This window comes from Prionailurus bengalensis, chromosome X (assembly GCF_016509475.1).
Source record: "Prionailurus bengalensis isolate Pbe53 chromosome X, Fcat_Pben_1.1_paternal_pri, whole genome shotgun sequence".
In the NCBI taxonomy this organism is placed as follows: Eukaryota; Metazoa; Chordata; class Mammalia; order Carnivora; family Felidae; genus Prionailurus; species Prionailurus bengalensis.
Window position 1 is genome coordinate 115,733,580 of NC_057361.1, and position 26,236 is coordinate 115,759,815.

Below are 26,236 nucleotides of genomic sequence, written 5' to 3' on the forward strand. Positions count from 1 at the left end.
CCAAATCAAGGCCAACAGGTCGTCCGGAAGGTAGAGCGGCACACTGCGGCTGCGGCCGCTGCCTCGTAGCAGGCATTCGGTGACACAACACGTGTGGGACAGACCCGCGGGGCTGGGCTCTAGCCTCTAGCCCGGCCGTGCACACTGGGCCTTCCAGATGTGACACGCGACTTCTAGAACAGGTTCGTCGGTGTCCTCCGGCACGCAGGCATTCGGCAACGTTTCGATTCAATTGACTGCAGCTGTGCCGGCTAAGACCCAGCGGGCCACGGCGGACCACTCCAGAAGCTGAGAGGCCCGCAGAAGCCGAACTTCTCCCCACGCAGAGCAGCTGTGGGGGACCAGGAGGCCGGCTTCAGCCGCCCCCAGGCCCGTCTGAGCCACGCCCTCGGGAACCGGGGCTCCTCTTGAATCCGAAGCTAAGGCCGGCTAGAAATCTCATGGTTAAAAGCCCCCCAAATCAACGTGTTCTGCAAACCGCGGAGGCTGCCGAAGGAGTCCCAGGGGGGTAAAAGACTGGAATTTCTGCCCCTTTCAACCAGTCCGGGCACGCCGGCCACTCTACTCATTTTCTCCGACGGTAGTTTCGAGGCAGACCTTTTCCCACCCTAGCCTTGAACTTAGGGCTTGCGTTGAGATTTGCAGTTATTTCAGCCTCGAGCATGGGAAAAGTTACCAGAAAGAAGAGTAGGACGCAGATTCTTTTATCTATAGAAATAGATATACATATAGATATAGATAGATGATATGTAGATATATAGACACAGAGAGACAGAGATAGAGATACAGAGATAGATAGATATATAGATATAGATAGATATAGATGAGATATAGATATAGATAGATATAGAGATATATAGAGATATATACAGATATAGATGATATATATAGATACATATAGATGATACATATAGATGATATAGAGATATAGATAGAGATAGAGATAGAGATACAGATATAGATATAGATATATAGATATAAAGAAGCAATGGCTTCTGGAACAGGGCCACAGCATTTTCTCCACACCCTTACAGAACAACAGTAGGATTTCGAATGCCCTGCCAGATCGTTTCACTTCGGTAGGAGTTTTCCCAGTTGGTTAAGAGAAGGGTAGAAATAAGGACAGGGATATTCCTGATTCCAAAGACTTCTTTTCAAAAGGTTGCTTCATTGCAATGTTAAATATGGGATCTTAATCTATAAAAATTTGCTGAAATAGCAAATCTCCTGGATGCTGTCATTCTTAAACTTTTAAAAATGCAGTCCTCTGTGACTTCTCCAGATCAGTAACCGGGAAGTGGCTTAAGCACTGACCTCATAACGATAAAGTGGTCCCGTGATTTATGCTGTCGAGGGGCTCAAACCCCACGAACCGTGAGATCATGCCCTGTTTGTTTCTTAAAGAGACCCAGTTGTTTAACATTTACTAACCTACCAGTGGGTGCAATCTAATTATTTGACTAAAAAGTCTTCATTTTTACAGTCCTGCTACTCAATTATTGCTGTAAGGGAGCACTAAATAATACTGTGAATTAAAATACAGAAGTTACTTAAGAAAGCATAATATTCACAAGCTAGAAAGCCTAAAAAATCAGACCTTTAAAATTGTTCTCAGAGAGCAACAGGTACTTTATGTAGTCAAAGAAAACATAACGTTCCTTAAATGCAAATATTTCTCCTATATAACACATTCACACAGTGGTAAGTTGACAAAGGTTTATTCTGTGCTCAGCTTTCTGCTGGTAAGCTCGTTCACGGTAATTTGTATGATATTTACAAATGGAATAGAGTGGAAAAGAGTTCTTGACAGTTCTTGACAAAGAGAGTTCTCAGCCAGCATGTAAGATTTAAAATAATAATAATAATCCCTGGGGCGCCTGGGTGGCTCAGTCAGTTAAGCGTCTGACTTCAGCTCAGGTCATGATCTTGAGCTTCATGGGTTCACGCCCCACCTTGGGCTCTGTGCTGACAGCTCAGAGCCTGAAGCCTGGTTGGGATTCTGTGTCTGCCTCTCTGCCTCTCCCCCTGCTCATGCTCTGTCTCTCTCTCTTTCTCTCTCAAAAATAAACATTAATGAAAATTTAAAAAAAAATCTGCACAGGGATGTATGGAACAGAAGTTTGAGGCAGGGCTTCACTACATTTCAGTCATCAGGGGATAAGACATTATATTGCACTTTTTCAGTACTGAATTAAAGTGAGCATAGTTTTCTACAGCATAAAATGTTTTGGATGCATAAAAATGTATAGAGAATAACATCATGAGCTCCCACGTATGAATACCCATCCATTCCTTCTCTGTCCCCGACCCTCAGCTACCAACCTTAATTTGATGTTCATCATCATCCAGCATATACTTTTACTTTACCCATTAAAAGTACACATCTTTTAAAACTTTATACAAATGGTATCATATTTATCCTGCAGTTTCCTGTGAGATTCATTGATGACAGCATAGCTCTAGATCTTTTATTTTTTAATTTTTTTAATGGGGGGGGGTGTGCGGAGAGAAAGAAAGAGAGAGGGGGAGAGGGAGAATCTCAAGTAGGCTCCACACTCGATCCTACGACTGGGAGATCATGCCCTGAGCAGAAATCAGGGATCATGCCCTGGTCGGATGCTCAACCAACTGAGCCACACAGGTGCCCTGAGCTTATATATATATATTTTTTTTATTTTATTTTAGAGAGAGAGAGAGCATGCAAGTGGGGGGGGGAGGGGAGAGACAGGCAGAGGGAGGGGGAGAGAGAGAGACAGATAGAGAGAAAGAGAATCCCAGGCAGGCTACACACAGTGCAGACCCCAACAAAGGGCTCAATCCCAACGCCCCTGATATCATGACCTGAGCTGAAATCAAGGGTCAGACGCTCAACCGACTGAGCCACCCAGGCGCCCCCTCTAGATCTTTCCTTTTAACCTCTACACAGTATTTTGTTGTAGAATATTCCACAATATTCCATTCTTCTGTTCAAGGTCATTCCTGTTGTCTCCAAATTTTGTACTGTGCTACTATGAACATTCTGGGACACATCTCAAGCACGCGTGTGTTTCTCTGGGGCAGATATTTAGGAACGGAACTGCTAAGTTATACAGTACTCATCTCAACTTTGCTTACTATTGGAAAATTGTTACCGAAGTGTTGCACCAGTTTATGCTCCCGGTAGCACCGGGTAAGAATTCTTGCTTCACATCCCACCCCCTCCCCCGCCCCAGCGCTTGGTGTTTTCAGAATCCAGGTAGATTTCTAAGGTACTAATTCCGGTATGTAAGATGGCTGTTTTGCACTGAATTCAGGTATTTTAAAACTAGTTCATTTAGCTGAAGGAATACATCTTCATGAAGTCCAACTTCACTGGCTGTTCTCAATACACGTTAATAGTCCTATCTGGAGGTCATATGCTGAAACCATCTCCCCAGAATTTAGTGCGCTAATTTGTACGTGTGAAAATGAGGTGATCAACAAACATCGGATAGGCGCTCGCTAAGTGCAAAGCAAAACTGAAGACCTAAATATATCATGCATGAGCTTTAATATATATAATACATTTTGAACTAAAAAGGAAAGCCTATTGTCACTTCTACTGATTTTCTTTTCAACAGTACAAAGGGTTTAAGTTTTCTCTTTAACACTGGTTCCTTTTTTTTTTAATGTTTATTATTTATTTTTGAGAGAGAGACAGACAGACAGAGTGTGAGTCGGGGAGGAGCAGAGAGAGAGGGAGACACAGAATCCAAAGCAGGCTCCAGGCTCCGAGCTGTCAACACAGAGCACAACACGGGCTCGAACCCACCAACTGTGAGATCATGACCTGAGCTGAAGTTCAACACCTAACGGACTGAGCCACCCAGGCGCCCCAACACTGGTTTGTTCCTAAGCGTTTTGCTGGCCTTGGGCAGGCCCCATGAAACCAATCGCAAACTGACCATTTCAAATCAATGTAGGGAAGTGTACCAAAATGTGATAAAAAATAACTTGCTTTGACAATTACTTGCTTGAGACTTGATTCGTTAAGCACTCTCGAGTTTACTGCCCCTAGGGGAAGCAGGTTCCTATGTTCTAATACCTATTAATAATGAGCATTTTTCTCAGAGAAAGTCTATTGAGTGAAACTGGATTGATTTCTGACCAAGCCCCAAACAGAATCACTAATTTCTCTTCCAGTGAAGCATTATACTCCCTTACATTTGCAAAAATATACTCAGAAATGTCCTCGCTTCTTAAGAGAATACTAGAGCCCAGATGTCAGGATGGCTTTCATAACAACTCCATGAGATTCATACGCAATTTTGGAAATGTCACCAATAACGTTTACTCTTCAGCCAACATCGGAATAAAAACTGGAATACCCATTTTAATTTGCAAGGAGCTCTTTGGAGATTAGCTTCTTTCTAACTAGTTCACTGAAAGCACTTGCCCAAAAAAAAACTCAAAGTAAATGTAAAGGCAAAAGAAATGTTTCGTTGTGCGATGAGATGCTCACTGAGGCATCTGAAACATCTCTCAGTTTTTAAAAAACAGAAGATTCAGTTGAACCAACTTGATAGATTTTTGTTCCTTCTCTATGTTAAGCCCAAAGTTCTGGTTCCCTAGTGGGCTTTGGAAGAGGTGAAGTCTGGTGAACCCAACTAGGTGCCCTTTGCAAAAACAATGGTTCAGAAAACCATCTCAGAGATCTAGCTGTTTTCCGGGTTTCCTTGGGCTCCATGATATGGAAGCAGATTTTTTTCAGAGTGTAGAAATATCCACTCACCAATGTGGCTATCCATCTAACCCCTGAAACCTCACTTACAGCTATCCTGGGGGAAGAAACTGTTTTTAAGTTTATTTAGTTTGAGAGAGTGACACATTGCAAGTGGGAGAGGGGCAGAGAGAGGGGGGAGACAGAGAGAATCCCAAGCAGGCTCCACACCATCAGCACAGAGCCCGATGTGGGGCTCGAACTCATGAACCGTGAGACCACGACCCGAGCCGAAATCAAGAGTCAGACACTTAACCGACTGAGTCACCCAGGAGCCCTAGAAAAAAAAAAAAAAGTCAGTTCTTCTTTATTTAAGTAATCTCTACACCCAACATGGGGCTTGAACTCACGATTCTGAGATCAAGAGTCACATGCTCTTCTGACTGAGCCAGCCAGGCACCCCTGGAAGAAGAAACTTTTTGAGCACAACATTTTATCCTAGTTCTAGTCAGATCTCTCCATCTCTGTCTCTCAGGGAATTATGAAGCAAGGCTCAAGGTAAACATCTATTTTTCCCCATTTTCTTAGCATTGTTTATTAAACAGTCCCCCATTTCCCCACATGCCATGCTACATCCAATAATACAGCAAATTCCATATGTGTAAGACTTTGTTTCTGGTTTCTCTTCTCTGTTCTATTGTATCTGGCTACCATGAGGCTAATTCTCACTGTTTTATTTATTACCGCATTATGACGAACCTGAAGGTCGACATTTAACTCAAAATACCTCTGGTATCTTTCGGGTGTCGCTAATAAAGGAGAGGAAAGGAGGGTTCAACATATAATTGATACTATACTAAACTGAAAAAAATACACGACTAAATTTAAGGTCGAATATTTTTAATGTGGAATTAACACAAGTACATTTACATTGTAAGTACATTTACAATGTAATTAAATTTTGAAGACTTAAAGGGAAATTGCTGCTATGTTTTATAGTAACACACATTTATAGCCCAATAAAATTAATACAGTGCATTTCCATGTACAAATACATATACAAATGTAGCATTCATTGTACAGTGATTAAGACATTAAAAGACTATAACTGTATGTTTGAAACTACAGAACTCAGTATCGTCTTAAAGGATTAAAATCGCTAGTTTAATACCCTAAAAATGAAGACGTTTTGTGCAGAGGGGCATCATCAATCAAAAATTTTATCTCCTAGCTGTGTCTTCTAACCACAGGGTCAGCACTCAAGAGAAACGTGCTTTAGTCTCATTTTGTTGTTGTTATTGTCGTAGAAGCATTAAGCGAAACATCACATTTATGGGCATTTTCATGAGCGAGTTATACATCAATCATCATAAATTCGGCAAATTGGACATTCGAAGACTTATAATTTGCGGGTACCTTTGAATAAAATACAATCGGTTTGTCATACAGACTGTTACATCAAATGATACCACTGGCATTAACTATGATCTTAACATGACACATAAACCTACTTAAAAGATACATTTATGTCTAATATAGTTATTGTGGTGTTTATCGTAAAACCAATAATCAAAAACCATGCGCCTAATGTGCCAACTTGACAGGAAAACTCACAACCCGGGATTCAAAAGGCAGCAATTTCAAACCATTGTCTTCAGTGGTCCGTAAAAGAAAATGCTCCAAGCATAAATTCAACACCGCATGCACAAGCTGGCCCTGGGCTTTAAAGCGAGTGGTCACGCTTTTTACATATTTAGAAGAAAGACATCTCTACACGGATCACCAAAAAAAAAAAACCCAAAAAACAAAAAAACACAAAAAAAACCCACAAAAAAAAACCCTAGGAAGAGACACAATATAACTTAAGAACACCTTTACCAGAACTGCTTTTTCTACAAAACGCAAAAGCAAGTGAAGACACTGGAAACGTAGAGCTTTGTACCAGGAACACCTCTTGTACAAATAGGAGTCTTTCACTTAAAGCTGTGACACGTGTATCCAAGTTTCAATGCGTAAAATGTAAACTTCAACACATCCTAACCACAGGATGTTTGGCTTTGGATCTTTCCAGAGCCGTAAGACAGCTCTGTCAACCCTAATACCAGTCAAAGTGCAAAAGAGGTCCTTCAGAACACATCCCTTTGGGACGTTAGAGTCCCACAGGTAACAGAAGTAAATAATGAAATAAAACCATCAGCCCGCAAAGGGGTTTAAACTCTCTGGTTATCTCTCTTCTCTCTTTGGAATTTCGTTTTGTTTTGTTACTGAAAAGTTACCCCGAACATTACAGGGAAAGCGTTTTGCCTGGAAATGTTCCGAGTGACTGATCTCTGGGTTTTAGATGGAGTCCGAATGCGTGCCGTGGAAAACCCTACTTGGAAGCGAAGTAACCTGCACTTGTCACCTGAGGGGGGGGGGGGGCGGAAGGTGTGAAGATGATTCTTGCAAGAATGAGACAAACTGCGAATGACGAAGTCCTTCTCAGTCCTGAGGAAATTCTGTGAGTGTCATGGGCAGCACAGATCATCCTGACTCTTGTGCTATGTATCTGTAACGCTTTTAAGAAATATAATCTAGTTCACACCTCCAAAGGAAATCTTATTTCGAAAAGTCTGTTCATTCTCCTTTCATTCAAGGGGAACTTAGTTTCCTTGTGTTACTCAGAGCAGCAGCTACAAAATAATGAAGAATGATCAACGTGAGGATTCAAAAGGTGCATCCTAAATCCAAAGGTGATGTCTCTTGCTTGTTTATTTCACTACGAAAGGTGTTATTCTGGTACAAGATTATTTCTTGAAGCCATCTAGTTTATGAATGGCATAGCTTTACTGGCAGCAAAATAAACAGAATTCACATCTCCTACAACCGGATTTCATAAATATTATATGAGTTATGCTTGTGTGCATATAGATAACAGGAAACATGTTAAGCACGTAAGTATCAAAGAGATGTTTACCCTGTATTTGCCAGATTCCAAATAAGATAGCCTCGTATCTATCTTTAAACCTAAGTGCTGCCGACAGTTGCCTGTGTGGTCAACTGTAATTTCCTAACCCACTAACTGGCACACATTCAATTTTTGTAGGCCACAATACACTATTTTGCTCCATGCGGTGTCACAAGGGTAGATCTCAATCCAGACCACTTGATATTATAGCATTCAACAAAAATCTACCAATGAGTATTAATGTGTCAAAGGACTTAAGTCATAAATGCACGTGATGGGAAAGGCATACATGCTCTCAAAAGGTGTGAAGTCAGAACTTTCTAGAGAATAGGGACCAAGGGGACCTAGAGCCTGGATCCAGTAGCATACCGCGTTGAGAGCACTAAATGCTTTAAGTGCTGGTGATCTATCAATACGTTACATTTCTACCCTCCTGATGGCATGAAACAAAGAAAAGGCTATTGGAAAACTATGCGTACGGTAGAAAATTAAAAGAACTAGAAAAGATAATGCGGTTTTTGCCAACTAAAGCATACACGTTAACAAACACAGAGTAAGCCCTTTGCCGTCTGGCAAACAAGCACTGGCCCAAAGCCAATGTGAGCTGTTCGGCCACGTGCTTTCCAAAGGGTAGTGACACACACTGAATCTACGGTGATTGGTTACAGTCATGGAATCACTTCAAATTAAAGCTAATCGAATATGTAATTTTACGTGTCCCACAGTTCAGTTAGCTGAAATGTAATGTAATTAACTTTGTCCCGAATTAAGTATGAGGGCAATCTGGCTCTACATTTAAAATGATGATACAGATGATGGAAAACCTACCAAGTCTTCCTGTATTATATATATGGAAGCTACATGAACATACTTGGTGTTTTCAGTTTTGAATCTTGGAGACCGGAGCACAAGAAATGCCATTATTTTCCAATACACACATGGCTTTATTGGTTTTTGAACTGCTTCATAAAAAATGATTTATATACGTTACTTTCAACAGCTTCTCCAGCATGTACTTTCAGGGACTCCTGTATTTCTTCTCTCATGAATCATTTATTTTATTTTTTTTTGAGAGGTGGGGAGAGGGAGAGAGAATCCTAAGCAGGCTCGATCTCATGAACTGGGAGATCATGACCTGAGCCGAAATCAAGAGTCGGACGCTTAACCGACTGAGCGACCCAGGCGCCCCTGTCGTCAATCATTTAAATAAGCATAAAGCAGTTAGCAGAAAGCTGGCCATGTTGATTTTCAAACTTTTCAATGTAGCAGATGGAATCAGTGAAATCTGGGGGGAAATGTGATTCGGTACAACTATCTGACTTCTGAAAGTGTTGGCTTTTAGTATCTTAGATTTTATCTTATTCTAACAGATTCAAATTTTTACAGTTGTATGTGCAACTTTCAATTCAGCATGTGCAAGGTTTCTATTTGATACTCTTCTTTTATAGTTAGTGCTTCTTCTGCCTCGTATAATGCAAGAAAGAAAGAAACTGTTAACTACTTGAAGTTATGAAGATATTGTCCTGTGCTTTCAGATTTCAGAAGCTTTCACTCTGGGTTTTATGTTCAGGTCTATGATCCAACTCAAACCGCTTTTTGTATACGGTATGAGATGTACGGATGAAGGTTCATTTCTTCTCCGATACGGATACCCAGTTGCTCAAGCACCGCTTGTTAAAACAACCTGCCTTTCCCCATCCGGCTGGCTCGGTACCTTGATTGAACATTTTTCGATTATGTGCATGTGGATCCATTTTAGAAATCTCTATATCTTTCTACATTTACATCAATACCACATCGCATTTGTTACTATAACCTTATAGTAAGTCCTGAAATCAGATATGTAAGTCCTCCAGATTTTTGAGATTCTTTTGTTCTGGATTTTTTGCCTTTCCATATGCATTTTTTTTTATTTGAGAGAGAGAGAACATGAGTCGGGGAGAGAGGCGGAGGGGAGGGAGAAGGAGAGAAAATGAATCTTAACCAGTCTCCACGCTCAGTGTGGAGCCTGATGCAGGGCTCGATCTTCGACCATGACATCATGACCTGAGACAAAATCAAGAATCAGACGCTTAACTGACCGAGCCACCCAGGCACCCATCCATATGCATTTTAGAATAAACCTGCATTTTTTTTAATACTCAGATTTTGAGTGCGTGAACTCTATAGGTCAATTGGGTGACGATGGATTTTTTTAAAGTTTATTTTGACAGAGTGAGAAAGCAAAAGTAGAATAGGGACAGAGAGAGAGAGAGAGGGAGAGGGAGAGAGAGAGGGAGGGAGAGGGAGAGAGGGAGAGAGGGAGAGAGAGAGGGAGGGAGAGAGGGAGAGGGAGAGGGAGAGAATCCCAAGTAGGCTCTGCACTGTCAGAGCCCCAGTGAGGGCTTGAACTCATGAACCGTGAGATCATGACCTGAGCCAAAACTAAGAGTTGGACACTTAACTGATTGAGCCATGCAGGTGCCCCAGGGGACAATGGATTTCTTAACAACACTGAGATTTCTTAACAACACTGTGATTTCCAATCCTTAAACATGGTATCTCTCCCTCCCCTTTATTAAGTTCTCTTATATATATCTCAGCAGTGATTCGTGGTTGTCAGTATAGAAGGCTTAGACATCTGTTGTTAGATTTATCCCTATTTATTTTACATTTTATATTACTAATGTAAATGGTATTGTTTTTTGAAATCACAGTTTTTTCAATTCTCTGTGGCTAGGATCGAGAATTACAGTTTATTTTGTATAATGATTTTGTACACTATGGCCTTATAAAATTTTATTACTTCTACTAGGGTCTTTTTGTGTAGAGGTTCCTTATGGTTTTGTACAAATATGTGATCTGCTCGGCATGACGGCGCTGCCTCTTCCCTTCATTTTGTTCTCTCTTTATCTTGAGTTATGAAAATGGCTATAATAGAAATGGTGAGAGTGAATATCCTTGGCTTGTTCCCAATCTCAGGGCGAAGGCTTCCAATATTTCACCATTAAGTATGATGTTAGTTGTGGTTCTTCATGAGTGTACATGATCAGATTGAGGAAATTCCCTTTATTCGTCTGGTCAGAGTTTTTATCACAGATGAATATGGACTCTTGTCAGCTATTTAAACGATGACATAATTTCCCCCTCTGTTACGTTCATATGGTGAATCACGGTGACTTTTAAGTTTGTAATACAAGTATCTGAACATCCAATTTGAAATAGTTCTAAGTTCTCTTGTGCTCTCTTTTTTGTCCCACGTGTTCCTTGGAGGTGCGTTGCTTACCACCCAGAGATCCACGGACATCCATTTCTAATGCTTTTTAAGACTTTATATGATTACAGTCTTCTGAAATTTATTGGGACTTATTGTAATGACCCAGCATATGATCTATCTTGGTGAATGTTCCATGTACACTTAAAAAATAATGGTGTATTCTACAGTCGTTGGGTGCAGGTTTTAAGTAAATGTCAACTAGTTCAGATATGTCAGACTCTCCTGATTACTAATTATGTAAATCATTCAATAATTATCTAAATAATTCAACAACCGGTGAGGAAAAACTCTAAAAGGTGACCCAGATTTAGGGTACCTAAAAAAGCAAACAAGAAGTGACCTTTATTTATTTAATCTCTATACCCAACCTCTATACCATTTAATCTCTACACCATCTAATCTCTATCCCCAACGTGGGGCTTGAACTCACGACCTTGAGAATTAGGTTAGACCTCTCTCTAACTGAGAATTCTATTACAAGTCCCAAACTAGGAATTCAAAGGAAATATGTGCATATGATAATAATGTTCACAAAAAGTCTGTGTTTTCGTGGGGGTTTTTTTGGTGATACCTTTTGATAGAGAGCTCAGTATTACTTAGGGGGAAAATGTAGAAGAATACTGGTTTATTTTCAAATACAGAAATTTTATGTATTAAGTGTAGGGTTAATAGAAGGGAATATTAGGTCAGCACTCATTACTTTATGCTACCTTCATATATTACGTCTTGGACACAGACACGAGTGTGTGTGTGTGTATGTGGCCGAAAGCTAACAGAAGGAAACAACATACTCAGAACTGAGTGAAATACACTGGTAAAGCGTTCTTGGACAGTATAAGGCTGGTACTTTAAAAGCACATCATCAGTATTTAGTTCTGAAGGATCTCTTACAAGACACCTTGGTATCTGAGACTCTCTTCCATACCAGTCACCCTCGTAGGGAAAAGTGTAACATGTTTTAAAAATCTTTCTTCATTATTTTAAAGCTATGAAAGGAAAAATAAAATAAAATCCTAGCCAACATAATATGCTTGCAGCTCTATTTCTAAGTGCAGAGAACTTCTTGCCTATGTCGACTGCATCCTTGGTGAAGCTTTAGAACTGCTAGCCTTTAAACAAACAGTATACAGTCTGTTCATATTATACCTGTAACTTTGGCATTCCGAAACCTATAGTCACCAATTAAAATCTGCGAAGTGTTCCCGGGAATCAGACCTTCTTTTCTTCTGTTTAGATTTTTCACCAACCTAAACGATAAATGAATTAGTAGCCAACAGTGGTAAAATACGGTAACGACAACCACAAAAACCACATGTAATCCAATGACCTTCATGACACTGTGCTTGAGTCCTGTGAGTGACCTACAAGGGACTTAGGTTACTAGCAAAAATGCTGATTACTTTAATGATCCGTCATTACTTTTCACCCTGGCCTGTACTCGTCCACCTTTAGAGTCAAAGTACACACTCCATGTAGCCTTTCAGCTAAAGTCATGGGCACAGTGAAGACAACAATCATTTCATAGCAAAGTTCCAAAAGACTTATGGAAGTTTCGTTCACTCAGTCCTCTCCCAAACAAGATTTCCTTCCTGCTTTGGACTCTCTATAATTACACCGTATATTCGGCAGAACCATCTTGGCAATCGGTGCTAAGTGAAGTCAAATGCATTAGAGTAGAATGGTAGGACTAAAAAGTCAATATGTGAATTGACAAAGAGAAGGTGACTGTGTCGTAAAGTAGCAAAGCATGGATCCTGGCACACACTGGTAGGCATTCATTAAAAATGAGATGAGTTAATGAGTGACTTCAACGACCAAATGTAGTGGGGTCTGTAGCCATTACAAAGCCAGGTCTCTCAGTTGAAATGTCTGAGCCAAGGGTAAACCACAAAAGAGCATGCAGACTCATAGCATTTCATTCTTTCAAAGCATGTTTCACTCACCAAAGGTTAACATTCCTTTCAGTGAGCTATATAGGCATAGCTGAAGCAATGAAAATGAGATACTGATAAGAAATGTGATATTTCTGCTTCTTGGGACTGTATAACAAAGATACAAGTAAAGCGGAACATTTGATTAGATATGCATGTGCCCCCGGCAAAGGTCATCATAAGCACTGAGAACACACTTACCATTGACCTTCGGCATCTTCATGGAGAAACTGAAAGACATCTCCATTTCTGATCAGGAGGTCTTCTGGGCCTCTCTTCCTGCCATCTGCTAGGGCTTTGTAATTGCCTGGAGACTATAAGGTTGTTTTGAAAGATCACATTACAAATTTGACTATAAAACGGCCTGGGTAACTGCATGCGCTATGACATAAAGAATTCACTCTTCAGTGGGAATAGTGGTGGCTACAGCAGCCCAGCGGGGATGAGCAAACACGGAACCGTTTGTGATGGGGGAAGAAAAAGCAGAACATGGCCTTATGGAGCCTGAAGAATTCATTTTTATTTGCAACAAGGAGAAGTAGAGCACGAGCTACACAGAAACTAACAGAGCACGATGACTTTAACTTCTATGAATTATAAGCACAAACCCACGGGGCACCTGGGTGGCTCCGTCGGTTAGGCGTCTGGCTCTTGATTTCGGCTCAGGTCGTGATGTCACAGTTTCGTGAGCTCAGGCCCCGCATCGGGCTCTGCGCTGTGAGCCCAGAGCCTGCTTGGGATTCTCTCTGTTCCTCTTTCTCTGCCCCTCCCCCCGCCTCTCTCTCAAAATAAATAAACTTTAAAAAAAAAAAAAAAGCATAAACCCAGAAAAAAAACCCAGTGTGAAACTAATTTTTCAATACGGTTACTTGTAAACTGCTCCCATGGAAAATTTATCTAGACACACACAAAAGGCAGCAGCCCTAAGCAAAGACTCACTAACACCCTCAAAAGGATTTCTGGGATCTGTATCATTTTGCACAGGTAAAAGTAATGAACACAGACATTCTGGGTCCAATAAAAGCACATTAAACCATACTGTTGTGCTTAACTTGGCCTTAATCTTTTGACAGCTATCATGTGAGCTTGACTCATTAAGAAGCTAAATAAATTATCTAAGGCCCACTGATTGCACTTTGCTACAACGTAGAGAGAGACGAAATAATTTTCAAGTCCAGAAGTATTCTTTTTTTAAAGATTTTATTTTTAAGTAATCTCGGGGTGCCCGGGTGGCTCAGTTGGTTAAGCGCCCGACTCTCGATTTCAGCTCAGGTCATGATCTTGTGGTTCGTGGCATCGAGCCTCACGTCAGCGCAGAGCCTGCTTGGGGTTCTGTCTCTCCTCTCTCTCTCTCTGCTCCTCCCTCGGCTCGTGCTTGCTCTCTCAAAATAAATACATAAATAAATAAACTTACAAAGAAAAAAAAGAATTTATTTTCAAGTAATCTCTTGAATTTTAACCCAATGCGGAGCTTGAACTCACAACCCCAAGATCAAGAGTCGCGTGCTCCACCGTCGGAGCCTGCCAGGCTCCCCAAGTCCAAAGGTGCCCTGAGATGAGGAATTTTCCAGCACAGCAGCTCACCCATTGAAGACGGGCATTTAAAAAGGGTACCGTAACTAAAAATCTTTTAAACGAAAGAGTCACGTGGTATCGATTCTTTGCCCATGCCAAGGAATTAACCTGAAAACAATACCCACATCACTCGGGCCAAACATCTTTTGAGCAGTACTTTTTGCTCTCTCGTATGTTCTCCTTAGTAGCGCAACTCAGGGAATAACGGCGAGGAGACAGAGCTTACAGGGTCTTCTCCATCCCCATCCCCTGTGATGAAAGTCACGCTGCCTACACGCTTCGTTTTCTGCCACCGTGGCTGGGAAAGCGCTTACTCAGCACCTTGGTAGCTCCTGACGAGCCCTTCACAGAGCATCTGCAGAAAACATCTAAACCCGAACTGGCTTCCTCTGAATTTTTGCTCACGTCTGAACTCTCTCTCCCGTCCTCAGATAGTATTTAATTAAGGAAACTCCCGTCCAAATATGTATTACGGTCACTGTTGCATTCAGAGAAAGACTACTGTTACTTTTTTTGAAGGTTTGATTTATTTTTGAGAGAGAGAGTGAGGAAGCACAGGGGAGACAGAGAGGGAGACAGAGGATCTGAAGCGGGCTCTGCACTGACAGGAGAGAGCCCGATGCGGGGCCCGGACCCACGAACGAGATCATGAGCTGGGCTGAAGTCAGATGCCTAGTCAACTGGGCCACCCAGGCGCCCCTAATTCTGTTACCTTTTTAAAGAAAGCATTCCAGGGTCGGCGCTACGCAGCTCTGTGACTATCCACACCACTAACTCCCTTAGCCCAACATGAGAACGGCCCAACTGCATTTGCTGCTCTGAAGGGCACCGAGGAGAGGTCCGCTCCACGGGAGTGTTCCCACCCTCCAAGCTGCTGACCTCGGAAAACTGTACACAGAACCCTAAACAGTCCTAACTGCCCCTCTCCTAATAATCGGCTCGGATCCTAACCACAGCACACACTATTTCTTCCAGAAGTTACTTTTACTCTAAAACAAACTTTTAGTTTTATGGGGTGCTCCCTTGCTCCGTCAGGCCGATGTGGCACCACTGACACATGTTTTGGCCACCCACAAAAATGCGCTCCCCAGATGTTATCAAAGAGTTTCATACGTGTAAAGTTTATTCCTTAGGTTTTCCAATCTAGAATCGAAACTGATCGTTAAAGTAGACGTGACTCTCTCCTGTGCTCTCTGATTTTATCTCCGCCGCTGCGATTGAAGACAGGGGTGAAGTTCAACGAGAGAGAAAACTGGTCCATGTACAGAGACTCGGAACTGACAGACCAGATGTCCCATCAACCTCAGCAAGAGCGCCACAGGGAGCTCAAACCGGTTCTACCGGCAGAGAGGAGTGCTTACTAATGAATGTTCACGGTAAGACTGGTTTCAAATCTTTTGGCTACGAAATACACCTAACGGCCTCGAGGATCTGGACGGAAGACTGCCCCCGCGTGCCTCACTATTGCATCAGTAAAACTGCCCCAACCGTTTTTCTTCATTTATTTACTTGCATATGTCATTACTGACCATTAGGGGCCTTTCTTCCTCTTCATTGTCATCATAAGAAGAATAGAAATAGTTGCTTGACCACTCCTCAGGGTCTTCAGAAATTTCTGCAGGTGATGACATCTGGGTCCAAACTAGAAGAAAAACATGGAGGGGGGCAGTTCCTTAATGGTGCTGGTCTAACACAGGGAGTGAAGTAAAACTAACTGCAGTCATCAAGGCTATAACCGTCAATGGCCCAGAACAGTATCTTTATATAATAACACCTCCAATTAGACGGTACTAGTTTAGAATTTCTGATATTTCAGAAAGGGCCTGGGATGTCATATACTTCTGTTACTTCCTAGGATGGTTGCAAGTTGGAGTTGGTGGGAGAATTATTAAAACTAATAAGTTAAATAACATTCCAGAGAATATTGACCCTTTCAACATAGAGAATATTATAGAGAAGAGAATATAATCCCCGCCAAAGTTGTTTTCTATGGAATTGCTATTGGTCCTACTCAAACAGCACTTACAACATCCTACCTAATAATATTATTATCTCTGACCTGTCTTACTTCCTTACTAGGCAAAGACTGTGGGTCACACATTGTATATCCGTAAGAGTCCTGCATGTAAGAGGTGCTTAATTCATAAAATATATCAGGGGCGCCTGGGTGGTGCAGTTGGTTAAGTGTCCGACTTCGGCTCAGGTCACGATCTCACGGTTCGTGAGTTCGAGCCCCGCGTCAGGCTCTGTGCTGACAGCTCGGAGCCTGGAGCGTGCTTCGGATTCTGTGTCTCCCTCTCTCTCTCTACCCCTCCCCCACTCATGAGCGCGCTCTGTCTCTCTCTCAAAAATAAATATACATTAAAAAAAAATTAAAGGGGCGCCTGGGTGGCTCAGTTGGTTAAGCATCCAACTTAGGCTCAGGTCATGATCTCGTGGTTTGTGAGTTCGAGCCCGCATCGGGCTCTGTGCTGACAGCATAGAGCCTGCTTCCGATCCTCTGTCCCTCTCTGTCTCCGCCCCTCCCCAGCTCTCACTGTGTCTCTCAAAAAAAAATAAATAAAATAAATAAAAACATTAAAAAATAAAATAAAAATATATTGAATTGATACAGATTAAATAATCTCATACAGGCAGAGAACTAACAGAATCTCATCTTGGCCACACTAAACCATTCATGTTATCTTGGAAAAATCACGTCAAATTTCTCTAACTTGGTTTCCTCATCTGGCAAATGAAGGCAACGGTACCAGGCCCTCATCCTGACTGTTCAAGGGGCCGCAGCATAGATGACCTGAAGGAAGTGACTTTCAGTTGAACAAGGCTGCCATTGCTTGTTTCTCTTCGACTAGGAGAGAACTCGTCCGGACTGAGGACCTTCTTATTTACGTATCAAGTATCAGACATTTGCTAAGCATTTCTCTTAAGCATTTTTCTAGAAAAGTCTATGCTGTTTATCCCAGAGTTGTATAGATGACCCTGCCAGGTGCTTCTACAGCAATCTATTATATTTCTCTATTATAACACAGTAATTCCTTCTTAAATGACCGTTCTACCCTCCTGGCTTCATAGGGATGGCAACTGAGTGTATCTTTTTGTTTGTTTGTTTTTTAAAGTAGGTTTCACACCCAGTGCAGGGCCCAGTGTGGGTCTTGAACTCACATCCCTGAGATCAAGACCTGAGCTGAGATCAAGAATCAGAGGCTTAACCGAATGAACTACCCGGGTGCCCCACAACCGAGTGCATCTTAAACAGACTGTATGCCCAAAGCTTTGCACAATTCCTGGCACACAGCCCGGGTTATAGGTGTTGAATTAACCAACTTGTTTGAAATCAGCTTAAATGACACAATTTGCAAAAAAATAAGTAAAGATTCTAGCTGTAAATGACTCTTCTCTATTCATTAAAGCTATGGTGAGTGAAGTGTGCATTCCTTGAAGCCAGGACATGTTTCACTCATCCCTGTGCTCAGTGGGTTAAGCGTCGGACTTCGGCTCAGGTGGTGATCTCGCGGTTTGTGGGTTCGAGCCCCGCGTCGGGCTCTGTGCTGACGGCTCAGAGCCTGGAGCCTGCTTCCGATTCTGCGTCTCCCTCTCTCTCTGCCCCTCCCCTACTCATGCTCTCTCTCTCTCTGTCTCCCTCTCTCTCAAAAATAAATACACATTAGAAAAAATTAAAAAAAAAAAAAGAACCACATAGAGAACGTGTTAAATCACACATGGCTGGGTCTCACTCCCAGAGTTTCTGACTAAGAAGGTCTGGGGCAGACCCAGGGAGTCTGTCTTCCTTAAAAGTTCCCACGTGATGGTGATGCTACTGGTCCAGGCACAGCTCTGACACCCAAGGGGCAGGGCCCGCCAGCGTTATCTTGCACGCGGAAAACAAAAGGACCTTATGAAAATGGGTTAATTTTGCTTTCTCTATACTAAGGTAGCGGACAGGAAGATTTTCCAAATTAACAACGGGAGGAAACACTGTGCACAGCCATGAGTCTTACCTTCCCACGGCCACTATGCATACCTGTGTTCGCTTCGGCCTGAACCAGTGGGACGGTCTCCCGGACGTCCACCACAGTGCTGCTGTGTTCTGATTCAGTCTCCCCGGCACCCATAAAGGATCCGTGTTGCCTTCTGAGACAGTAAGTGTGTAAAAACAAGTGAGCTTTTATATGCTTTAAGAGTCACAAGAAATTAAAGATGGACGTTTTCCCACTGATCTCGTGCGTTAGGAACATGCTCTAAGAATCATTCAAACCCAGCTGATCGCCCCCTGAATTTCAGCCCGTGGAATGGTAGTAATATCAGAAAAGCTGATCCAAGCCAGCAGGATCTCTCTTTAACACAGAAGGAAAAATGTACTCCCTTCAGGGCCCACGACAGGCATATTGTTTAAAATTCTTAGCATGTGCTGTATTATATGATTGAAATTTGCTGAGAGGTAGACCTTTTTTTAAAATAATTTTTTCAGGGGCGCCTGGGTGGCGCAGTCGGTTAAGCGTCCGACTTCAGCCAGGTCACGATCTCGCGGTCTGTGAGTTCGAGCCCCGTGTCGGGCTCTGGGCTGATGGCTCAGAGCCTGGAGCCTGTTTCCGATTCTGTGTCTCCCTCTCTCTCTGCCCCTCCCCCATTCATGCTCTGTCTCTCTCTGTCCCAAAAAATAAAATAAAAAACGTTGAAAAAAAAAAAAGGAGAAAAAAAAAAAAGGAAAAAAAAATAATTTTTTCAAAGTTTATCTATTTATTTTGAGAGAGAGAGAGAGAGAGAAAGAGAGAGAAAGATTGATTGATTGAGAATCCCCAGCAGGCTCCATGCCACCAGCACAGAGCCTGACAACACGGGGCTCGAACTCAAGAACCGTGAGATCATGACCTGAGCCGAAATCAAGAGCAAGATGCTTAACCGACTGAGCCACCCAGGCGCCCCTGCTAAGAGGTGGACCTTAATGCTCTCGTGACACACACAAAAGGATGGTTGGGATTAATATTTCACAACGTGTATGTATATCAAGCCAAGTTGTAAATATATATCGTTTTTAATTGTCGACTATAATGCAATACAGTTGGGAAAATGGAAACAAAAAAGTCCCATAAAAGGAGGAATTTATTGGCTCTTGTAACTGAAAGTCTAAGGATTAACACTGGACACATATGGATCCAGGAGCTTAAATAATGCCATCAGGAATCTTTCTATTTCAGCGTGGCTCTTCCTCTGTGCAGCAGTGACTGCCGGTCCTTGGTTACTCTTACAACTCTCTTTCTCCAATCAGATTGAAGGTGACCAAAAACATTTTGAACAGAAAGCCACGAGTGCAGCCATTGTTTGCCAACACGCTACTCCCTCCAGGATATACTGAGGACAAAGCATCTGTAATCATGTTTAAAAATTAGCCCAGGGGCGTCTGCGTGCCTCCGTCAGTTAAGCATCTCACTCTTAATTTTGGCTCGGGTCATGATCTCATGATCGTGGGATCAAGCCCTGCATCGGCCTCTGTGCCGGGTGTGGAACCAGCCTGAGATTCTCCCTCTCTCTTCCTCTTCCCCTCCTGTGCTCGTGTGCGCACACACATTCTCTCTCTCAATAAACAAACAGGTAGATAGATAGATGAACATCCTCTCAATAAAGAGGTAGATGGATAGATGGAAAGAAGGAATAAAATAAAATAAAAATTAGCCCAAACTCTGGGGCGCTTGGGTGGCTCAGTCGGTTAAGCGTCCGACTTCGGCTCAGGTCATGATCTCACAGTTACTGAGTTCAAACCCCACGTCGGGCTCTGTGCTGACAGCTCAGAGCCTGGAGCCTGCTTCGGATTCTGTCTCTCTCTCTCTCTGCTCCTCCCCCACTCATGCTTTCAATCTCTCTCTCCTTGAAAAATAAAGAAACATTTAAAAAAATTAGCCCAAACTCTCCTATTATTTTTAACATCCAGAGAAACAATAGGATAATATTAAGGACCATTAGGCTCCACGTATAAGGATAGAGCTGAGAAGATGATGTATTTATGGAATTTGATGAGTTACTCCTAAAAGAGAGGGTAGTTTATGTCAGAGATACTTTATAATAACAGTGTCTCGTGGACATACAGAAAACAGAAGACGGCAGGAGTGATAATTTCTTAAAGAATAATCACTTACGCATCAATCTGCTGAGTAGGAAGCTGATCCTGTTGTGTTAACTGATTGTGTTGCTTTCGTTTTTTAGCTGTGAAAGAAAACAAAGCTTATGGGAGCACCATTCACAAGCTGTACTTCTTCCATGAATCATGCACACGCATGCACATACATGTACACACACACACACACCCCATTCCCATTAAAATTAACCTTCACAGACCGGAAATAACCAGGGGAAAAGGCCGGTCTGGATGTGAAATATGGAAAAGGACTGAACTACGTAGTATTTTATCGAGAAATTCAAGTTTATAGCTGTAACCATCACCCTGCGAACATTACTTGAGGTCCCTGGCAGAGTTCACTCATGGGAAGGACCTAGAGTTAATACAGTTAGTTTGCTGTGTTACTTCTCAAGCAGTGGAGTTCAGTTGCCAGTGTAAAGTCCATTCACCAAGAGAGTTCAAACAACCCCTTGAACCTTGGTCTTCTACTAATTAGTTTAACAAACCGTTTCACTATAAATAGTATAAAGTAAATATCAGCCCCATTCCCGGTACAAATTATCCCAAAACAGGAGTCAATGAGCTGTTACTGTACTTCTTGTTCTGAAGAATGCAAGCTTGAAATTACCTGTCATCAGTTCCTGTTGCTTGAACAAAATACTTCTTATCTCTTTTAACCATGTCATTTTCACATCGACATTCGGAGCCTAAAGATTTTCAAAAGGGAGGAGGAGAGGACAGGTTTCCTTTGACAAAGAACGCTTCACGACAAAACAAATGTAACTGAGTATATCACACATGATCTACATCCCAAACCACCAAATTCAAACTCTACCATTTGATTCTTAAAATTTCTAAGAAGTAGGTAGCCATCAGATGAGATGAGATCGTCAAAACCCTTTTGAAACCGCCCTTAAAAAAGTAATGCTCAGGCAAAAAAAAAAATAATGCTCAGAGAAAAAGCACAATACAATCTAACTTATTTTTCCTTTGTAGGAGGGTACTTTTAAAAATATAAACGTTGACGGGAACCCTCTTGCCCGTCATTCTTGGTGGGAATGCAAACTGGTGCAGCCGCTCTGGAAAACAGTGTGGAGGATCCTCAAAAAATTAAAAATAGAACTACCCTAGGACCCAGCAATAGCACTGCTAAGAATTTACCCAAGGGATCCAGGAGGGCTGATGCAGAGGGGCACTTGGACCCCAATGTTTATAGCAGCACTTTCAACAATGGCCAAATAATGGAAAGAGCCTAAATGTCCATCAACCGATGAATAGGTAAAAAAGTTGTGGTTTATATATACAATGGAATACTACGTGGCAATGAGAAAGAATGAAATACGGCCTTTTGTCGCAATGTGGATGGGACTGGAGAGTGTGATGCTAAGTGAAATAAGTCATACAGAGAAAGACAGATACCATATGTTTTCACTCTTATGTGGATCCTGAGAAACCGAACAGAAGACTGTGGGGGAGGGGAAGGGGAAAAATAGTTTCAAACAGAGAGGGAGGGAGGCAAAACTATAAGAGACTCTTAAATACAGAGAACAAACTAAGGGTAGATGGGGGGGGGGTGGGAAATTGGTAATGGGCATCGAGGAGGGCACTTGTGGGGATGAGCGCTGGGTGTTGTATGGAAGCGATGAATCATGGGAATCTACCCCCAAAACCAAGAGCACCCTGTACACACTGTATGTTAGCCAATTTGACAATAAATTATATTTATTAAATAAATAAAATTATATTTATATATACGTGTATATGTATATGTGTGTATATGTATATATACACGTATATATAAACACTTTTATGTTTAATTTTGGTAAAAATGAAACAAGTTCTCCTGATTCTGAAAAGACAACCTACTGTAATCTTGATAACTTACAAATAACAGCACATTCACAGGTCACAAGTCATATACAAATACTTATCACGATGACAATATCCTCTTGAAATGCTCTCATTCGTCTCCCCTTCCCTGAAACAGGTTGGACCTTATAGTGCATCAGGCCAGGGCTTTAAGCGTATGTTTATTTTTTTCATCATGATTAAGGGTACTCTGAAGCAAATTTTTGAGAGACAATGATCAAATCTGAACTGTCATATCACTGTATCTCACACATGAGAATACCGAGCCCAAGAAAAACTCCTAACCATTCGAAATCTGTAACTCTAGATGCTTGACGGGGACAGAGAAGCCCTGCCAAGTTCTTGGCTATCAGCTCCGGTTGATAAGTATCCTTGTAGTTGCAAAACCTCAAAGCCCTAGAGGGCCACCCGGGGGGTTCAGTCGGCTAAGCGTCCAACTCTTGACCTTGGCTCAGGTCACAGTGCCACAGTTTGTGAGCTCGAGCCCCACGTCGGGCATCTGCACTGATGGCAAGGAGCCTGCTTGGGAGTCTGTCTCTCCTTCTCTCTGCCCCTCCCTTGCTTGTGCTCTCTCTCTCTTTCACAATAAATAAACAAACTTAGAAAAATTCATTTAAAAACTCAAAGCCCGAGAAAGCACCATAGACCCATCTCAAGTTAAAGAAAACATGTGCTACTGAAAAATATTTAAGCGACCTAAGTGAGAGGAATGAGAACTTTTACAATGGAACCAAAATTATTTTCGCTTGTTGCGGGTTATGGCTTCTAGAATAATTCTTAAAGGACCAACCTGGACAATATAAACTTCTTCCTTGCCAGCATACCAGATTTCAAACTTGCGGTTATCTCCTTTTGCATATTCAGTGATGCCAACTGCATCCATCTAGAATATGTTAGTCAAAATTGTCATGAGGGTTTTATTTGGAATACGAAATTACATTAAATCTACACTCGTCGTACTCTAAATGAAACAGAATTTCTCCCTGGGCAAAATACACATTTTATATTCAAGAATATGAAATGATAAATGCAACCACAGACCTGAGTATTTAAGTGTTTTCACTGAGCCGTGCGCTTACAGTATAGATTACATACTCCATTCCAGTGATGGAAACAAATGTTACAAATCCGAACCCCCAACTAGTCCCCATAAGATCGAACCCCATTACAATGAACTGCACACTACGGAAACAAATTATTGTGTCAAACGCAGAACTAAAAGTAATTAAACATCAATAAAAAAGCTCATCCCAAAGTAATTTAAACGGTTACTTTTAATAATCCTTTGTCAGATAAATTCATCTGACAGATTATTACTTATCTCTATGGAAGCCTTATAAGGGATAAACAACCAATTTATGGGGTGGGGGAAAACCAGCTAGGTACACAAGGGTCCCCTCTATTCCACCAACCTCTCAGCCTCTCTGGAAAACAAATTATCTGTCATAGCAGAGTGAGATCTTCCTGTAGCCAGTGAAATTGTTTTTTTAATGTTTATTTACTTAGTTTTGAGAGAGCGAGAGAGAGCGCACGAGCAGGGTAGGGGCAGAGAGAGAGAGACCGAGAATCCCAAGCAGGCTCCATATTGTCAGTGCAGAGACATGGGGCTCGAACTCATGAATCGTGAGATCACGATCTGATCGAAATGAATTAACCAACAGAGCCACCCAGTCGCCCCAACCAGTGAAGTTTTTGTATGCAATATCCCTTCCTTACCACAATTTTTTCTTCCCTGTATGATTGTGCAAAGCACAAACTTTTCAATTTTCTTTCATCCTGTGCCAATAGCTTGGTTAATTCTATTTTGTGCCATTTCACTCCCTCACACACACATTCTCTTGTAGTTCTCTTCTGCCTTCTGTTTTTGTTCAATTCCCGTCTAATTATCTAAAGGAATATCTCATTCTTTGTTCCATTTATAAGTACCCCAAACAGCGCTGATTAGAGTTGCTAAGCATTAAAAGTATCCCTAGTGAGGTCACCATATCAAGGGAAAGGAAAGGGGGGCACCTGGGTGGCTTAGTTGGTTAAGCATCCGACTTCAGCTCAGGTCATGATCTCATGGTTTATGAGTGAATTCGAGCCCCATTCTCTCTCTCCCTCTTTCTCTGCCTCTCCCTTGTTTGTGCATGTACTCTCTCTCTCTCTCTCTCTCTCTCTCAAAATAAACATACACTGAAAAAAGGGAAAGAAAGGGGATTATGCTTAGAAATGAGACGCATACATATAAGAGTCTCTGATGTCTACCCTGAACGTGGTCCCATGTTACTTCCAGAGTCTCCAAAAATACTTTTTAAGGTTCTTTTTTTTTAAGTTTATTTATTTATTTTGAGAGAAAGAAAGAGAATCTCAAGCAGGCTCCATGCCGTCAGTGCTGAGCCTGGTGCAGGTCTTGATCTCACAAACCACGAGATCATGATCTGAGCGGAAATCAAGAGTTGGGATGCTTAACCAACTGAGCCACCCAGGCGCCCCTTCTTTTGAGAGAGAGAGACAGAGAGAGACAGAGAGCGAGCGAGCATGTGCACAAGCAGAAGTGAGGGGCAGAGGGAGAGAAACTTAAGCACTGAGCGTGGAAAAATATCTCCATATTCCTACTCAACCGCCCCAACTAAACGTACTTTGGCTGAAACATCGGGATTTAAGATAAATAATCTCATGTTCAATCTCTATTTAAATCGATTGCATTTCAACACATACTTTTAATCGCTTAAGATGGATCACACCTGGGCTTTGGAGTCTGCGAGGCCCGGGTTGGAATTTCATCTCGTATTATTAAGAGCTATGTGTTCTGATGGAAGTTGCTTAACTTTTCTGAATGGCAGTTTCCTCAACTCTAAAATGGAAAGAATACCTTCTTCACAGGGTAGATTAAAGGATTAAATAGCATGCATTAAATGCTTAGATCGTATAATGAGCTTTTCAAAGTATGAGTTTGCTTTGTAAACTTTCCCTTGTTTGAATTGCAGTTTTGTTATTTTTTACTTCATACCTATAGCATACGTAGCATTATAGATTAAATGAGCTTTTTTTGATTTGCCCTGGTAATCTAACCATGATGTCGATCAGACAATCTTGTTCTGAGTTCCAAACAAGTCACTTACAAATGATCTACTGGAATGCAAAGGTTTTACTGAAAGGTTGTCAGATGTTACTAAATGTCACGATACCATGAAGTGTTTACTATACCGTGAAATTTACTCCGTTTTAGAATCTGCAGGCAGTTAAAGGTCTAACTATATGCACACAGTTCTATAGTACTCTATAGTACATATTATATATAATAACAAGCCTGATTCTATAGTTACATCCGAATTGTGGTCTCTGCTGCATCTATTATATTTGCATTCATATTCCTGGTAGCTATGAATATAAATCCTTTATTATAAAGGATTTTATCTGAAGACATCTCAGTGTGTCAAGTGTTGAGGGCTCCAACTTGTAACCTAATTTTTTGTCATCAAGGTAATGTAAAGATGTCAAATCTTTACATTGTTAAAAGTCATCCAGTGGGTCAAGAACTCAGCAACGATCACCAACAACTACCAAGCTGAAGACATTTATATGTATGGAATAGAATGTATTTACTTCTTGGGTTAGTATAATTTAAAATATTGAGGGCCACCTGGGTGGCTCAGTTCGTTAACCATCCGATTCTTGATATCGGCTCAGGTTGTGATCTCATGGTAGCAGGATCGAGCCCCACGTGGGGCTCTGCACTGAGCCCGGAGCGTGCTCAGGATTCTCTCTCTCCATCTCTTTCTATCCCTGACTCACTCGCGCTCTGTCTCTCAAAATTAAATAAGACAGACATTTGTTTTTAAAAAAATTATTTTATTTTTTAATGTTTATTTACTTTTGAGAGAAG

General features: G+C 41.7%; 1 protein-coding gene across 1 annotated transcript in view; it reads right to left on the reverse strand.

The window, feature by feature from the left end:
- Positions 1 to 228: 228 nt before the first annotated feature.
- MCF2 (MCF.2 cell line derived transforming sequence) overlaps positions 229 to 26,236 on the reverse strand; it is a 75,241-nt gene continuing 49,233 nt past the window's right edge. Inside the window, exons 20-29 of the mRNA XM_043570027.1 lie at positions 23,159 to 23,251; positions 21,128 to 21,206; positions 20,519 to 20,585; positions 18,409 to 18,518; positions 15,917 to 16,029; positions 14,150 to 14,192; positions 13,014 to 13,119; positions 12,028 to 12,128; positions 6,955 to 7,082; positions 229 to 429 (exon numbers count right to left, since the gene is read on the reverse strand). Coding sequence (XP_043425962.1) covers positions 229 to 429; positions 6,955 to 7,082; positions 12,028 to 12,128; positions 13,014 to 13,119; positions 14,150 to 14,192; positions 15,917 to 16,029; positions 18,409 to 18,518; positions 20,519 to 20,585; positions 21,128 to 21,206; positions 23,159 to 23,251 — 1,041 coding nt within the window. The remainder of the gene's footprint in view (positions 430 to 6,954; positions 7,083 to 12,027; positions 12,129 to 13,013; positions 13,120 to 14,149; positions 14,193 to 15,916; positions 16,030 to 18,408; positions 18,519 to 20,518; positions 20,586 to 21,127; positions 21,207 to 23,158; positions 23,252 to 26,236) is intronic.